Source organism: Dermacentor albipictus, chromosome 1, assembly GCF_038994185.2.
Source record: "Dermacentor albipictus isolate Rhodes 1998 colony chromosome 1, USDA_Dalb.pri_finalv2, whole genome shotgun sequence".
Classification (NCBI taxonomy): Eukaryota; Metazoa; Arthropoda; class Arachnida; order Ixodida; family Ixodidae; genus Dermacentor; species Dermacentor albipictus.
The window spans coordinates 336,701,464-336,719,101 of record NC_091821.1 but is presented as its reverse complement, the minus strand read 5'-3'; the positions used below and the strand labels follow the sequence as shown (position 1 = coordinate 336,719,101).

The window sequence follows — 17,638 nt, the reverse complement described above, 5'->3', positions numbered from 1 at the left end:
CTTGGGATCCGCTTTGGACCACCTCGCGAAACAAACTGGTTTGGTCAAGTTTCAGCCATCAGCATCTGAAGACGCATGCTGACGACACTCAAGCACTGTGAAAGATAAAAGGCACGTTCAAGCACAAATGTCTCACCTCGAACAACGCCTAAGAGACTAAATGATTCGTTTATAGTGAGTGCCGCCATCACAGTAAGTACATTTACAAATCAGTCATTATGCACTACTTGCTTTGTCTTATTTTTGCCAATTCCGCAGCCATTGAGACTAGCGCATCCACATTTTCTAAACATTAACGGCTAACCGAGTCACCTGGCATATAAAAAACAACGCCAGCCGCGGACTCGTAGCCACTTTTCTCAGTAATGCACTTTATTTCTTTATTTCTTAGAACAGGTCTAAGAGGGGGCACAAGCTAAACGCGATATCAACGCCTGACGTGGACCGGCCGCCATGTTACATGGAAATACGAACGCAGTTTCCACGTGTCGTTGTTCGACAGAACGGTAGCGCGTCCTAGTACCGTGTTTGACAGAGTTAATACCTTTCTTCAATGCGGGCGTGGACTGCCTGGAATGCAAATAAAGTTCTTTGTCTGTCTGACTGTCTGTCTGCCTGGAATGTGTGCGACTCCGACTGGAAACGGCATGCGGGTTGGAAACGGCATGCGGGTTTTCATTACGGCTTCTCTGGGTGAAAACGTGCAGCCTGCGTAACCGGAGCAGCAACCTCATTTATGCATCAGGCATTTCGCAGCGTGTGACAGAGCTTCCCTCTTGGATACCTAGAACTGTTCCTATTCATTATTTCGCTGCGTCCACTCCTCGCTTCCTTCGCAGCAAGGGATGATGACTTATTCAGTGCCATCTTGAAGAGGACCATAATGTAGTTCTCAGATTCACTTATCTGTGCGTGCTATGCTAGGCGACGAAAACAGCGTAGCCACTTCTGTTGCTTAAGCTAGATTGATTGATTTATGGAGTAACTCAGCGGCTACGAGAGACGTATAGTTGAAGACTCTTGAATAATTTTGCGTAAGAACAATATGACTTCCAGAAAGGAGAATGGACTGGAATGGTAATAATTAACCTAACAAGTGAATTAATAAACAATATCGAAAAGAAACCACCAACAGCTGGCCTCATCGTGGAATTCAAGAAAGCGTTCGACTCATCAACCACGAGATTCAAATAGATAATCTAAATTGTTATGTTATAAGAGGAACACTACTATTCTTTTTATGCGAAGCATATTACGAGGGCTCAACCCAGCTCCTCAGGCGCGGCGGTGACCATGAAATCACGTGACACCGTGACGTCACGACAGAGGAGAAGTGGCTTTGGCTCAACTCTTGCAAGACGGGCTGGGTGGGAATCGAACCAGGGTCTCCGGAGTGTGGGACGGAGACGCTACCACTGAGCCACGAGTACAACGCTTCAAAGCGGTACAAAAGCGCCTCTAGTGAATGCGGTGTTGCCTTAGAAACGCGCTGTTTCTAAGGCGTGCGTCTCTTGCTCAGGCGCACATTTCGTTGCCGCGCCGAACGCTGCTTTGCTCGACGCTCACCGCGTCCAATGCGGGGCGCGTAGTCGCTGCCCTGTAGCCCATTGTCTTACACCCCTTGGCGGGTCGACGGGAACGCTGTCGCGTTCCACTCTTGAAGGCGAAGAAGTAATGCATGAGTTGTTTCTTCGTCTAGCCGAACCAAATATAGCCAAGCAACAGCAGTTCACCAGGCTAAACAGTGGTTCAACAACTAAAATAAAGGCTAGTATGCTTCGCATCCTGGGCTTAACCTTACCTAAGCCACAGCCATTTTTTATGCGAAGCATATTACGAGGGCTCAACCCAGCTCCTCAGGCGCGGCGGTGACCATGAAATCACGTGACACCGTGACGTCACGACAGAGGAGAAGTGGCTTTGGCTCAACTCTTGCAAGACGGGCTGGGTGGGAATCGAACCAGGGTCTCCGGAGTGTGGGACGGAGACGCTACCACTGAGCCACGAGTACAACGCTTCAAAGTGGTACAAAAGCGCCTCTAGTGAATGCGGTGTTGCCTTAGAAACGCGCTGTTTCTAAGGCGTGCGTCTCTTGCTCAGGCGCACATTTCGTTGCCGCGCCGAACGCTGCTTTGCTCGACGCTCACCGCGTCCAATGCGGGGCGCGTAGTCGCTGCCCTGTAGCCCATTGTCTTACACCCCTTGGCGGGTCGACGGGAACGCTGTCGCGTTCCACTCTTGAAGGCGAAGAAGTAATGCATGAGTTGTTTCTTCGTCTAGCCGAACCAAATATAGCCAAGCAACAGCAGTTCACCAGGCTAAACAGTGGTTCAACAACTAAAATAAAGGCTAGTATGCTTCGCATCCTGGGCTTAACCTTACCTAAGCCACAGCCATTTTTGATACCTACCTTACCCTGAGATTAAAATCTACACAATGAAATGGCATTTCTTTAAGTTACAATCTACAGAGATTGGTGTACCGCAGGGCTCGATCTTGGGTCCCACATTGTTCCTTTTTTTATGCCTGTGATGTAGTTAACCTTCGAAATATGCCCAAAACGGCTTTATCTGCTGACGATAGAATTGTAAATTTTAACGAGTATAGTGTGGATCAAATAACTGAAAATGCAGGTGCATGATTAAATGATATGTCAACATGGCTCAGCGCGAGTGGGCTACAATTAAATGTTAAACGGACAAAACATATGTTCTTCAAGCATGAAAATAATAACTTGAGGAATAATCTGGATGTTACATTTTCTGACAGCGTAAATGAACGTTTTAGAACCAGTACCTTTCCTGGTGTTATTTCCTATTATTACCTTTCATGGGCAAAAACATTTAAAAAATATCCGCTCAAGGACTTCCCGATTTCTCGGACTAATGCAAACATTTAAGTGCCCTCTGCCCCTATGGCTAAAGAGAAAGCTTTATTTTACGATCATTCAATCGCATTTGCATTACTGCTTGCAAGTCGGGGGTCATATAGGCAATACAAACCCATGCCTGTCGATCAGCTATCAAGATTCGTCCATAAGCCTCCTAAATTACGATTAATCCTTCCGATTGTAAGTACAACAGCATGAATCTCCCGAAAAACAAGCCCAACTCCACCACGACAAAATGAAGTCCGAGGACGCCTCAACACTTCTCATGATTATACTAGGAGAATGCCAGCAAACTTGACAGTGGAAAAATTTGAATTTTTCTACTTTCAAGTTTGCTGGCATTCTCCTAGTATAGCCATGTACCAACTAGCCCAACAAGCCACTCTCATAAACTTCTCATGAGTTGTAAATGCGACAGCAGTAATAATGTTCAGCTGAACGCCGCTGAACAGTCCCCGGAATCACGAACTCCTCGCGGGCAAGCGAGCGCTTTGAGAGGCTTGGTGCGTTTTGATTTGGCATTACCGAGGCGCAATTCGAATGCAGGCGAGAGCTTGCGCGGACAAGGAACGCGCGGGTAGCACAGTATTCCGAGAGAAAGAGCGAGGGGGACGCGGCGTCGAGGCGATACCCTTGCCCGTCACGCAACACCTGGCGCGATAACGCAGCAGCAGGTGTGCCCTTTCGCCAGCTCTGCACCATCGAGGCGCGCTCATGACGTGTCGTCGCAGTCAATGGCACTTTAGGTGCCGTTTCGCTGCCACACACTACATATGGCGGATTTTTTGCCCAATGTGTCATTTGAGGGTTTCGTATAAAAAAGGGTGTCATGCAATGTAGTAGCATTATAACTGCCATTAAGCGGTAGGTAACTAGCTGAAGTCAGATTCAATTCCACGCCCTTCGCGTGTATAGGCAAATGGGACTTCCTCTGTTCGCTTCAGATTGAGACATGTGCTGAGGAGTGCGCATTAGCCAGATGCCTACTTAAATTGCATATTGACTGGGTCCATTGTTAGCTTCGCCGCTGTACAGAGCTGTTATGCGGTGAAACAAATTTAGAAAAAAAAATGGGATCACTGTGGCGTGACACAGTACGTGTTCCTTAATTATACATGTGCACACGCGCCGCCTCCAGTCACACTACGGACACCAAGGCGTCTAATAGCTGTACAGGCAGCCATTCAGAGCTTTCTGACGTTGCGGTAACTCAGAAAAAATAATTCACGACGATTACGATACTCCTAATGCGAGTATCGTAATCGTAAGCTCTTTAGGTGTTTTGAATTCGCGACATATCGTGGCAAAGAATTCGATTCTGAACGACAGGGTCCTCTCGGTAGTGGTGCTGAGCCTCTGCAGCAGACGAAGCACCTCCATCTGTTTCGTTGCTCATTGTTCAGAAAGAACTGGCTTTGTTATTAATGATTTATATTGCCACGTGATAGCGACAGTGAAGAAAGACAGTGTCGAAACTGTGAGTTACAAATTACTCTATTCAATTTACAAATTACTCTTTACTCTTTAGTTACAGTTTCTCTTTATTGGGCGAACTTGTGTCCAACAAAACAAGTAACACTCAAGGACAACTATGGCAGCGAGCAGTATGGCGATCGTCGGAAATCTGATCTGCGGGTTCAGCGAGTCGGCTTTTATACATGACTTGTCTAAAGTGCCAGTGTAATCGCTGATGCCCGCATGGCTTCCAGAAAGCACTACACAATCCGCCTCGCGCATACGACCAGATTACAAAAAGCTTTGGTGACAACAGCCAATGATAGAACTGTCGATGACATTCGAGAAACTTCTGATACATGCAGGTGCGCCGTGCGTCGAGGCATAAGGTTTAACATTTGTTAGCCCGTGAAAATCAGTGACAGACGAAAGATAAAGAAGTGAACGGACAACGCGGGGCACTCTGGCGCCATCTCGTAGCGACTGCCGCAGAACACGTCTTGCGAGGTACTACGTTTTTCTTCTCACGCTCTCCTCCTCGCACTCTCTTCTCTATCGCCGCCTTTCATAAGCCGCTGCACACCACGTTGCTCTTTCATCCTTCGCTGCTGTGCTCGTTCGCTCGGTTACGCCGACGCTCGCAGCAGGAATGGGTGCTTAAGAGCTGCGCTCTGAAAGAGCGATATTTTTTTTTCTTTTCTAACTTGTGAGTACAAGCGTCGGCCTCCTAGCTAATCACATCGAAACGGAGAAATGTCCTTCTCGCCAAACACTGCACAAAAGTCGATCAGGTTTCTTAATTTTAAAAAAGAAGTAATCTAGCTTTCACAAGACTGTGCAAATCGCGATTTAAGTTCTCGGATTGCGTATCACGTGGTATACATGATGGTGACTCTAAGAAGCACATTTTTTTTTTAATTCTTAGGCGCCCGTTCTTGCGGCGAGCGTCGACGCCGGTGTCCCTCGTAACCGAGTGAACGATCACAGCAGAGGGTGAAAGATAGCGATAGCGAAGAGAGCACGAAGAGGAAGGCGGAGGAGGAGGGTATGGCGTAAACGTGAGAAGAAAAGCATAGTTCCGCGCAATACGGGCTCCGCGGCGACGATAGCTACGAGATGGCGCCAGAGTAGCGCGCATCGTTTGTTCACCGATTACGCCACCGATACCATATATGGAAACAAAGCACTGCAGGAGCAGATATCTGTCTGCAGCGGCTGCTTTGAATCGCGCCCACGTGCCTCCCACTCGCTGCCTCTCGCGATCTGATATTTAGCGAGGCAGTCGCGCCACACTTCGTTCCGTTTACAACGTGCCACACGAGACAAATTATCCACGCTAGCCGAAACTAAAACACGTATGGAGCTGCGCTCAAATTTCGCGTTAGGGTGTATCGTAATCGCCAGTGAAGCTTTATTTAGGCACTTTCTGGCGGACCGATCTTCTCCTGCCTCCGGGACATTCGATGGCGACGTGTCTTTCTAGTGACATTCTTCTTCCCAACAATGCCACCAACTTTCTTTTACAAAAATTGCTGAAAATTTTAAAACTGAAAAAAAAACAAAACACTGACGAATCTAATTTACAACTCTAGCTCAGCAATAAAAGAATGGTATAAAATTTCTGTAAATTGCACCTACGAACAAAATTAACTAATCGTACAACGCTGAAAATATCATCATTTTGCGAGTAAGACCTTTGCGAAACCCTCGTCAACAGTGCAACAAATTTACATAAGCGGCAAATTCATACGACAGATTTTTATGCTTTAGATGCTCTAACAGATGCAAATAACAGATTTGTAAGCTTCGTGCTTTAATGTTTGCTTTTTACCTTAGTAGCTTTCGGTAATTGTTTTATTGCGATAGCAATTATATGGACACTGCAGGCGCAATTCCGTCACCGGCTGCACGGCGGCGCCGTGATGTTCCGTATAAAGTCGAACTGCGACATCACCGTCGCCGCGCCTTAAGCTGTATGTGCGAGTCAAAGGGTGCGAGGGTGAGCTGACTATGGAGGCTCAATTTTGCGCTAGCAAAAGAGGAAAGCGAGGGGGAGGCAGCCCCCTCCCCGCATTCTACTCCGTTGACGGCTACGGATGGCGCTGCTGCGTGGGAACTACTTTGACAGCGATCTGCGATGGGGAGAGAGTGCGCCGAGGGCATAAGCTTCGTATGTGCTGTGTTCTTGCCGCTTCGTTCACTTTGAAGGCAAAGGCAGCAAGAATGCCTATTCGCTCGCTGCGGCTGCTGCGCTTCTTCACTCCAGTGTTTTGACAGCGACAGTGTGCGGTTGTGGAGAGAGACGTGTTCATGTTTGTTTGTGCGTGTGTGACACCATGTTTGTTAATTTAATAAGTAAGCGAATGCTTTTCAAGTTTATATGGCCGATAAATCTACTATCCTTACTTCGTATATCTGTCTACTAATTTCCTGTCGCAACCGACGCTTCGCCTTTCCGGCGATACTGCGACTTTTTTTAATGACTTCCGGTTCTAAATCGAAGTTATTCTACCTTAATTTTCTCTCTAAAACGCAACAAATTTCATTCAGATCAGTCCAGTGCTTGTCACATAAAAGCATTTCTTCGTTTTACATGCATTCGAATAGGGAAACTGGAGTTGTCCTCAAGCTAAAAGAGATTGAGAGAAGTCATAACGGAAAGGCGGGGAAGTAAACAGGCCGAGCCCGGTAGGCTACCATGCACTGGAGAACGGCGAAGAGTATGGAAAGAGGAGAAGGAAGAAAGAAGTTCTCACTTTACACTGGTACACCCCCAATCAAGCGTTCGTCTCTGAGTCAGTCCCAAGAAGTCATATAGGCTGGTGCCTTTCTTGAAACGCAGCAGCGCCAAAGATGTACAGGTTCTCGTGTATGTGATGTGTAAAGATATATTTAGACTTGATGATGGGTGCCGGAGTGATAAAATGAGTTTGTAGAATGTGTCAACCTGTTGCGGTGTTAGAAAGCCTGCTATATTGGTATGTGAGATGGGCTTCTGTGAGTTCAGTAAGTCTGTTGAAGGTGCCAGTAAGCACGAGCTTTTCAGTGAAGGTCCATATGGGGATCCTCAGAGCGAATTTATATATCTTGCGTAAAAGAGTGCTGATCTTATCTGATTCTGATTTTAAAAAATGTAGATATGGCGTTGCAAATGTAATCTTACTGATAACGAAGGCCTGGACCAAGTGGAGACGTTCGGCCTCCTTTAATCCGCCATATTTATTGGAGACTCGCCCTAGAAGACGCAGGGTGTGATCAACTGTGGTGTAGAATGTATGTAAGGTATATGTGTTGAGCCGGTTGCTTTGAATATGTAAACCAAACACCTGGAGTCTGTAAACTCTAGTAACAGGGATGTGGTTTAGGATGACCTGTATATTATACATGTCTTTTTTGGCCCGCCGGTGGGATGGCCGGAGAAGTAGTTTGGATTTTTTAGGAGAGCGCGTGAGATTCATAGCCCCTGCATGAGCCACGACCATGCTGGATGCGGCCTGCGGACTGTCTTGAATCTCTCCATCGGAACCTCGTTCTGGTTAACCTCCCTACCTTCTGCTTTTCTCTTTCCCTCCTCCCTCCATCGGAGCCGCCAGTCGTTATAAGAGTGATGTCGGCGTAGAGCGAAAACTTGAGATAAGGAATAGATCGCGATGCTCGCGCCATCGGCATCATAGAGAGGTTAAAAAGAAAAGTGGGGAGCACTGAGCGTTGGGCGTGCCGTAGCTGCCCAAAGCGTACGAAAGGGATTGTGCCTATATGTATTGTTGCGGTACGACTGGCTAAGGAGGTGCCTATGTACTCATAGGTCTTTCCGCCAACTCCAATGATATTGAGCTCTCGCAGGATGTCGAAATGTGAAAGGTTATTGAAGGCTCCATGGAGGTCCAGACTCAGAATTGCTTGCGCATCTAGACTGCTATTGGGTTTAATGATGTCATGTTTAGAATCTTGGTATGAAAGAGATTTTCGAAAACCTACCATTTCTCATGGATAAAAATTGTTGCCTTCCATGTATTTACTGAGTCGGTTGAAGATGACGTGTTCAAGGGTTTTACCTAAACCAACGGTTAGTGATATAGGCCTGAAATTAGAAGTGCTCAATGGTTTGTTTGGCTCTGGGATAAAAATTACCCTGGCATCTTTCCACGAACTAAGCAGTGATTGAAGTATGCCGTGATGGCTGTGACAAAGCTGGCGTCTAGACGGTGAAGTAGTTTGTTGTTAATAAGCTCGGGGCCTGGTGGTGACATTGTGCGCAGAGTGGCTAGGGTATGGCGTACCTCTGCTTCTGTGATAGCGGCGCTTAGTAGCTCGTAGGGTTCGCCAGTGTACTTTGGCATGTCATAATGCTGAGCGGGAGGTAGGTGTTTATGGCGGAGGTCCTCGAAGAGTCCGTTGAGATTGTTTTTGTGTGCATGTAGCAGTTTGCTTATGCTGGGGTTGTGATGTGTCCGCTACGTGGCAGGGTCTAATAAGTTTCGCAAGGGTTTCTATGTGCGCTTGTCGAGGTTATCATGCATGCTTTTAGATACCTGGCCCCACTACTGGCAGGCCAGTCGTGTGGCGTACTCCTGGATCTGCAAGTCTAATTTGGCAAGTCTGAGTCCTAACCTTCGGTTGTGCCGTCGCCTCTTTCACCATTTGGAATAGACTGTTTAGCTTTCCATATGTGTAGAAGCTTGGCATCAACGGTAGTGACGGCGGTTTCGGGTGGCAGAGTGTTAGTGTGCGTCTGAGCGTCTGAGTGTAGTTGCTGAACCGAAGCTGAGATGTCTTTTATGTTTGGGGGAGCTGACATCTGGCAGACCTCTCAGGGGGTTGAATGGAAAGGGTTTATGTTTGAATTGTAGTGAGGTGGCAATAATATTATGGTCACTGCCGAGGTTAACTTGTGAGTTGTGCTATGTGGCGTGTTGAATTCTGTGTGTAAGGGTAAGATCGGGGGAAGTGTCCTTGGCTACGCTGTTGCCTAGCCTGGTTGGTGCATCGATGTTGTTATGTAATCTGAGTGTGTGGTTTTGTATGTGGATCCATAGCGCTCTGCCCATAGGAGTAGAAACGAGGTGACCCCACAACTGGTTGAGTGCGTTAAAATCGCCAAGAATTAAAAGGGGATGGTGGGTGGCAATGGCAATGGCTTCTGCAAAGAGGTAGTCAAAGCGGTGACATTTGTCTTGTGGAAGACTATAGATATTGAGAATGTAAAGACCCATGGATTATTGTTGTGAGGAATTATTTCTAGCGAATAATGCTCTATATCGACGCTGTCGAATTGGGAGTGATTGGCAGTGAAGTGCTTTTGCGTAAGAATTGCCGTGTCTGGCTGGGAGACTCTAGTGGTCTCATAGAGATTATAGCTGATTCGTCCGTGAGTTTCCTGAAGCGCAATGACCGCAGGGGCATTAGAAGAGGAGGCTAGAAACTGTTGGAGATGCACTTTCTTTTTTCGGAACCCCCTACAGTTCCACTGCCACACTTCAAACAGAGAGAGTCTGGTTATTGGCCGTTGTTAAGAGGAGCTGGTGGGGAGGCGGATGGAGCAGGTGCAGCTATGTTAGGATGATTCGCGGTGACTCCAGCTACCCAGCTTGTAGTTTGTTGGTTATGTGTCTGGACGAAGTCAATAAATTTTTTGAGCTTTTCATTTTTCGCTCTGTAATGTGTATTGACTTCTCTGGCGGCTGCTAGGGTGCCTCGATGTCCTCCTCGCCCGCCACTCCATACAGAGTGGAGACAACCGCGGCGTCTACTAAGGCCTTGGGCACGCTGATGGCGGACATCGTAGTAGATGCCTTTGGCGAATGCCGTAGGGATGCGTTGCCGGCGCTAGTGTGTCTTGAAAGCGATCTGCCACCTGGCCAAAGTACGCGCCCGCGCGGACCTTATCTTCAAAGTGGTCCGCGATGCTTGCTGAGTGCGCATAGCGCCGGTAGCTTCCTATGCGCTGTGCTTCCGACATTTTGTTGGCGTTGAAGTGAGAGTTGCACGGAGGTCAATTCGACTGCTGCTGCCACTATTCCTCACTCCAGTATTTTGACAGCGAGTTTCCACGCTCATCGAACGAGATTTGTTCATGTTTACCTGTGCGCGCGTGACACCATGCTTGCTAATTTCGTTAAAAGACGTTGGCGGGCTACTTGGTTTGCATCCATGATAGGAGCTGTAAGTGCGACTGAACAAGGACGTAGAAAGAAGCAGATACACAAAGACAGCGCTGTCTCTGAGTGTCTGTTTCTTTCTACGTCCTCATTGAGTCACGCTTACACATTCTATAATTGTTAATTTAGTTAGTAAGCGAATGTTTGCAAGTTTATACAGCCCATAAATCTACTATCCTTACTCCGTACAGCTATCCAGTAATTTGCTATCGCAATCGGTGTTATATCTACAGTTATAAAAGCGTACAGCTTTTCTTTATTTCTTTGCTGTTTCTTTCCTTCCTCTTTTCTTTCCTTTTTAACTCCCTAACTATATATATATATATAACTGTCTCCAAACACATGATTGTGCAGTGTACAAAACTTAACAGCTCTCGCATAAAACCACGTCACATCAGATGAAAGCAACGCACTGTTGAAACAAACTTTCTACGCAGACCCCAAGAACATGTGTAATTTAGGGGCGGAGGCGTGATAAGCCGTCCAGCAACCAAAGATATGCGTCGGCTATACTAAAAAGCAGTGCGTGCAGCTAGCATCATACACTCCACCTAACCGCTTTTATACTTTACTGCCTCTGAAAAGCAAGGTACACTAATGCTTCTTGATCATAGGGCCCCTCGGAAAACGGCGATTCAGCGGTGCGCCCAACTCCTGCTTCCATTAAAAAAGAAAGCAAATGGTCGTTTTAATGCAGCAGAGCATACCCTGGACACGAACTTCAGGGCATTTACTATAGTCCTTTCTACGTTGTTCTTACTATTGACCATGATGGACAAGATGCATTCACGTTTTTCGCGTCACAGAAATCGCATAGCACGAAGTCAGAGAGAGCACTCAAGTGGCAGTGAAGTGGGTGAATGCATCCACCCGCGTCAACAGAGTGGTCAACACAAGCATGCGACGAACCGTCTTTTCGGTAGTAGAGTAGCTCGGTCTGCCGCTCGATCATGTTGTCGAGGGCGTCCCGGAAGGCGGCCACGGCGTCCGGGTCGGTGAGCGGCCCGTGCAGAAACTCGCACACGCACGAACGCTGCATCAGCTCGGCCCGGGTGTAGCCCACCAGCTCGCAGAAGCCGTCGTTGCAGTAGATGATGGGCAGAGAGTCCACCAGCGCGTTGGCCACCAGGAAGCGACGGTCTGCGCGAGAAAAGAGACGCTTAGCTCTCGACAGAGCTCACTTTCACTAGTCTTGTGGGCGTACCCAAGTACATATCGTAATGCCTTTTCTTTTTCAACATTCCAAATAGTTTCACTTTAGCGGAGCAAGTCCTTGCGCTTGAAGCAAATTGAGACGCTCTCCCTCTGTGGGAAACTGATGTAACCAGACCTATCTTCGCTCAGTTAAAGGAAGGAAGGCGGCCAGCGAACACCAATTACTGACGCTTTCCTTGTATCGTGCTACAGCCCCGATGTTCTGTCAGCGTCAGTTCAAATCCGAACAAGTTGAGAACGACTGGATTGCACCTTTACGTTTCTAGTGCCGGCGGTGATTGTAATACTGGCTTAATTTAGGCTCCAAAACGTAGGCCTTGGATTAATTGGTTAGAAACCAATTGCCGCAGTGGTTGCACGTCGTAGTCATCCCATGCAATCACGTGTAACAACTGTTTTGTTTGTTTGTTTGTTTGTTTGTTTGTTTGTTTGTTTGTTTGTTTGTTTGTTTGTTTGTTTGTTTGTTTGTTTGTTTGTTTGTTTGTTTGTTTGTTTGTTTGTTTGAATTCATACTGACAGTACATGTTCCACGAGACGGCAATTACGATATTCGCGACAGCAAATCGACTCTTTTGGCGTGCTTAAAACAAACACTAAATTTGTTTGCTATTTTTATGTATTTCCTTTTCTGTTAGATATACCATAGGCAGTCGTCGCACAACAGTCTCTAGGGAGGGCATAGTAGTAGTAGTAATAGTAGTAGTAATAGTAGTAGTAGTAGTAGTAGTAGTAGTAGTAGTAGTAGTAGTAGTAGTAGTAGTAGTAGTAGTAGTAGTAGTAGTAGTAGCAGTTGTTGTTGTTGTTGTTGTTGTTGTTGTTGTTGTTGTTGTTGTTGTTGTTGTTGTTGTTGTTGTTGTTGTTGTTGTTGTTGTTGTTGTTGTTGTTGTTGTTGTTGTTGTTGTTGTTGTTGTTCACATCCTAAGAGGTTAAGAAAAAATGGGAAGATAAGCCCCTTTTTTATCGCCGGTTGTGTCCCAGCATACCTAACCCATCACTCAGGAGAGAGTAAAATTAAAGATACAGGACGTGTTCGCACTCGTACATAAACGCTGGCCACGTGCAAGGACCCTTAGCACAAAAAAAAGCGATCGGCCGCGCTCACTTGCAGAACGAGACCGTATTCACTTTAAAAATGTGTGCACCCGCCGTGCTGGCTCAGTGGCTATGGTGTTGGGCCGCTGAGCATGAGGTCGCGGGATCGAATCCCGGCCACGGCGTCCACATTTCGATGGGGGCGAAATGCGAAAACACCCGTGTGCTTAGATTTAGGTGCACGTTAAAGAACCCCAGGTGGTCGAAATTTTCGGAGTCCTCCACTACGGTGTGCCTCATAATCAGAAAGTGGTTTTGGCACGTAAAACCCCATAATTTACTGTAAATGTGTGCCCTCTACTACGCTTACTATAAGCTAGATTAAATTACTTTTAATTAATTGTTGCCCTCATCAGAGTACGCCGAGAACGTTGAGACACACCAACGGCGTTAAGTATGTGCTGTGAATTGCTATGAGGGCAAGATTCTCTCGCGATCTTGCTGAAGGCGGGTAAAACACAAAACACGACTCGAGGGCCAAGAAGCAAACAAACCAAAATACCGCATGAGCTCAAGAAATACAAAATCTCCAGCCATGCGAGTGGCTGTCGACGACACTACAAAGAGGCCTTTCAAAGATGACGATAGCCCGCAGATCGTCCTCAAGAAGATTTACATAAAAGCACGATGCTTCGGATTTTTTTCCCCTGCGATAGAATCACTCGGCCGTTCAATTGCGCCAGGCCACAAGTCCTCTGGGCGGTCACCATTCCTTTCGCTTCGCTGGCTCTTAAACGAAGCATAAAAGACACAAGGAATCACAAAGGCGCACTGAATCTCAGCTAACCGCACGAAATTCGAGTTCAAGCTCTCGTATGTTTTCTTTTTTGTTGTATGGCTTGGGTATTCTTGCTCTTCCTAGAGCTTCGGAAAGACTCCTGACAAATAAATACATAAAAAAAGAAATGATAAAGAGGTTGCCGGCTTCGCCATGCCACAATACCCTGAGGGACGTGTGCTAACCGCCGACGCTGCGGAAAGAACTGAAATTCAGAAGGAAAATAAAAGTGAAGGATTCCACGAGCGCCCATTTTATTCGCCTGTGCTGGTAAACTCGCTTTATGTTTATTCCATTGCGAGTGCTCTGTTGACAGTGTGCTCTTTTCGTTGTTGCGAGAGAGACGGCGCCCTTTATTAAATATGAAGAGGATTTGCCGGCTTCAAAGTATTAGCCTACGTGCTAATCTGCGGGAGAGGGTGAGAGGGTGAGCGAGAAAGGCACAGGAGAGGCAGACGAAACCAACGGGAATTAGGAGATGGCAAAGGCCCGACGTTAAGAGACAGGAGGAGGAGGAGGAGGAGGAGGAGGAGGAGGAGGAGGAGGAGGAGGAGGAGGAAATAAAAGAGGAGGCAGAGATGTTAGCCAGAAATGCTTCTGGTTGGCTACCCTACTCCGGGGAACAGGATAGAGGGAATAGAAAGATAAGATAGAGAGAGGGGGGAGGGAGGGGAGGGGTAGGAAAGCCGTGGTGTGCTCGCGCACGCACGCGGAGGGCCTGAGCGAGTGAATGCGTAGACCAGACAGCAAACGGGAATAGCCGATAGCCGAGAGAGAGAGCAAGGACAGGAAAGGCGAGGAGGTCAACCAGAAGAGCATCCGGTTCGCTACCCTGCACTGGGAGTAGGGGGAAGGGGATTATAGAGGGAAAATGGAGAGAGTAAGCACTGAGTGCGCTTGGGAGGATGCACAGGGACACTATAAACGGTCCCTTAAGCCGTTGCACTTCAAGTATTGTACTAGTGCACGAATCACTTTTCGTGCCAGTCACGGGTCTGGCCACGGTCCGAGTATATTTGACTCGGAGAACGGTCTTGAGTCCAGTCGGTTTAAGGTTACCCGCAGATAGAGGCGTTATACATTGACACAGTAGGTGCTCGATGGTTTCCTCGCACCCACAGGAGTCACACCCCGGGCTCTTGGTCATTTCCGTACGATAGGAGTAGTCGTTCGTAAACGGCACTCCCAACCAGAATAGCGGAAATAAAAAGAAAAGAATGGAGCTGGGCAGGCCATGTAATGCGTAGGGTATATAACCGGTGGATCATTAAATGTACAGAATGGGTGCCAAGGGAAGGGAAGCGCAGTCGAGGGCGGTGGAAGACTAGGCAGGCACGAAATTTGCAGGTGCTGTTAGAATAGCGCAAGATAGGGGTAATTGAAATTTGCAGGGAGAGGCCTTCGCCCTGCCAGTGGACATGAACATAGGCTGCTGACGATGATAATAAAGAGGTTGCGCGTGATGTTCTTTTACACGATGCAAAAAAAAAACCAGACGCGCAATTAGGACGCGTAGGGATGCGTGTACATTAAGTTTCGTAAATTATAATATTTTACATTTGTCGTTATCTTTAGTTCGCAATATTGTGTGCAGTGCGCGTTTATTATTGGTAAGAAACATGACACCTAACTTTCTCGTGGTCCTTCTTTTTCTTTTTTGCTTTATCTTTTTTCATTATTATTGACATGACATGAGGAGATGATGGCGCAAAAGTACGCCACTGGCCCCTCCTTAGCTCTTGAACAGGTGGTACAGTAACACATAAAGCTTAGCGTACTTTTGCACGAAGTTTCGCTGGCGAAAGACCAGAATAACAGTTAACGCACATACATGCAGCGATGTTATCAGATACAAGTCCAATTCATTTCGCTACTTGATAAAGAGCAGCTTACCATGTAGTAGAGAAACAATATTTGTTGTACGGAACTATATGACGGTTACAAGAAATAATAATGGCGTAAAGTGCACTTCATTGCGCTTAAATGCAATCGGTGAGCAGTCCTGCATGAAATAGGCTTTTCGAGCGCGTTGACTTCTCGCGCTTCCTTCGGAGTTGCAACTGGGTACTCTGCGTTGTGTTCAGACTTTTTCGTTGATCTTTATCTCTTTCGAGCTCAAATGTTCTGCAAATTCGGACGTAGATGCCTCAGCTCAGCTTTCGGAACATTCACGTGCTTCAGGTCTTGTGCACGTAACGGACCTCAAGTTCTTTTTTTCCTCTTCTACCGCAGTCAGTCGATCTCTGCTTTAATGTGCGTCGCTGTTAGCTGCAGACGGAGCATGTATAGCCTCGGAAGTAGCTTCTCGGGCACCACCGCTTACATTATTCCAGGAAATGAACGCGACAACCCAATCTTCGTCAAACGACCTTCGCTGAATTTGAGGCTACAGATAGCGGAAGCATGCATGAAAAGCTTGATCGTGCGAACTCCACTCCCGCTAACCCCCGTGACCCTCCGCTTCACAGCCTTATCTTCTCAGTCTCAAACAGCAGTCTCCGGGGCTCAGTTTCCAGCGTACTGTGAAACACAAGAGAACGCCTCAGTTTCTATTCTGAACTGTAAAATAATTTGCACCCTTAAAAGTGAATAAGGGTGTGAGTGCGTCTAAAACTCACACCCTTACACCCAAAGTAATTGTGTGAGTTATAGACTAATTTACACATTCATTTACTTGTAAGGGTGCAAATTATTTTACATTCTAGTGATATATTTTAGCGAGATGAAGCGTGATCATTGCAGAAACCCCATCAAGAGACACGCATGCGACTTTATTAGGAAAAAATAATAATAATTTGAGCTGTTTAGGGGGTCTTGCGTCACGTTGTCCAGGCCGCCATATTGTTGTACAGACAGCATGGTGAAAATCTGCGCCTTATCTCAAACAGCTTACTTCCAGCAGCACAATGGGAGCCGTGAATAGGACTAAGAAAATGCGTTCGTGCCGTGTTGTCAATCATCCATATTGCAAAGCTACCCTTCTACAATACCGATAAAGTCACTTTCCCCACGAACGCAAGCTTGGTAAGCCAGAAAACACGCAAAAACGAAAGACGGGTGGCGACGCCACTGCGAAGTTCCTGCATCTGCACGACGTGACGTCATGAGTTCTGACGGCACCTGCTCGTGCCTAGTTAATTTTTTATTGGCAAAGATAGACAACGTTGCATTCTAACGGAGCCAAATAATTAACTGTGCAAGTTTCCAGAACTCCTACTGAGTAACAACGACCCAAATAAAGAAAATTATAGTACTACGAAACTTGTGACGTAACACTGACGTACCGGCGCCAAAAATCCGGCGCGGAACTTTGAAAAATAATGGTAATTTGGCTTTCACTTCTTTTTTTTTCAGTAATCAACCTGTTACAACAAAAATATATATTCGAAAGAAGGCTTCATCAACTGTCTAAAGTGGTTGAGTATTTTTCTTTAGTGCCCCTTTAACGAAGCAGGCGTTGCTGGATGGGGCACAAGAGCCGATCCCGTAGGCCACTGAGGCCACCTTGCAACATCAGACCGTCCGAGCAACTCGCCATTCAATATATGAGACCGAGCACGCACGCGAGTGCCTTGTACGTCTCCGTGTTTCGCGGAAATGGAAAGAGACTGATGGCGGTCGCCCAGCACTTTCCGGTCGATTTGGCCGCCCGCCTGTGGCGAATGCAACGCTACAAAGACCCGGCAGGGGGACTCAGTTCAAACAACGCGCAACACAATGTCCGTCCATTATCTGTTGCTCGGAGTAGTACGCTACGACAGCCCGCAAGTGAGGGCAAAATGGTGTTAGAGAGAGAGAGAGAGAGAGAGAAATTAAGTGAGCCCGGGGCGGGGTCGCCTGGCTCATGCCTTAAGAAGGTTACTTGAGGAGAAAAACTTGAGATGACAATTATAACTTAAAACCAGTAACTAGAAGGCTGCTCTAAGCCAAAGGGGCGAAGTTCAGAAGGTTAGACAAATACATTCAATTTCATCGTTACCAGGCTGGATTAAGCACTGTGCCGATGACGCGCGTACACATATGCTCACTAGCGCCAGAGATTCCTCCATT

General features: G+C 47.0%; 1 protein-coding gene across 7 annotated transcripts in view; it reads right to left on the bottom strand.

Annotated features, from left to right (window-relative positions):
* Window positions 1-17,638, bottom strand: part of sei (seizure) — a 325,563-nt gene that overhangs the window by 165,303 nt on the left and 142,622 nt on the right. For all 7 annotated transcript variants that reach the window (XM_070531711.1, XM_070531710.1, XM_070531712.1 and 4 more), the window contains exon 2: window positions 11,413-11,643. In XM_070531711.1, coding sequence (XP_070387812.1) covers window positions 11,413-11,542 — 130 coding nt within the window. In that variant the 5' untranslated portion in view covers window positions 11,543-11,643. The remainder of the gene's footprint in view (window positions 1-11,412; window positions 11,644-17,638) is intronic.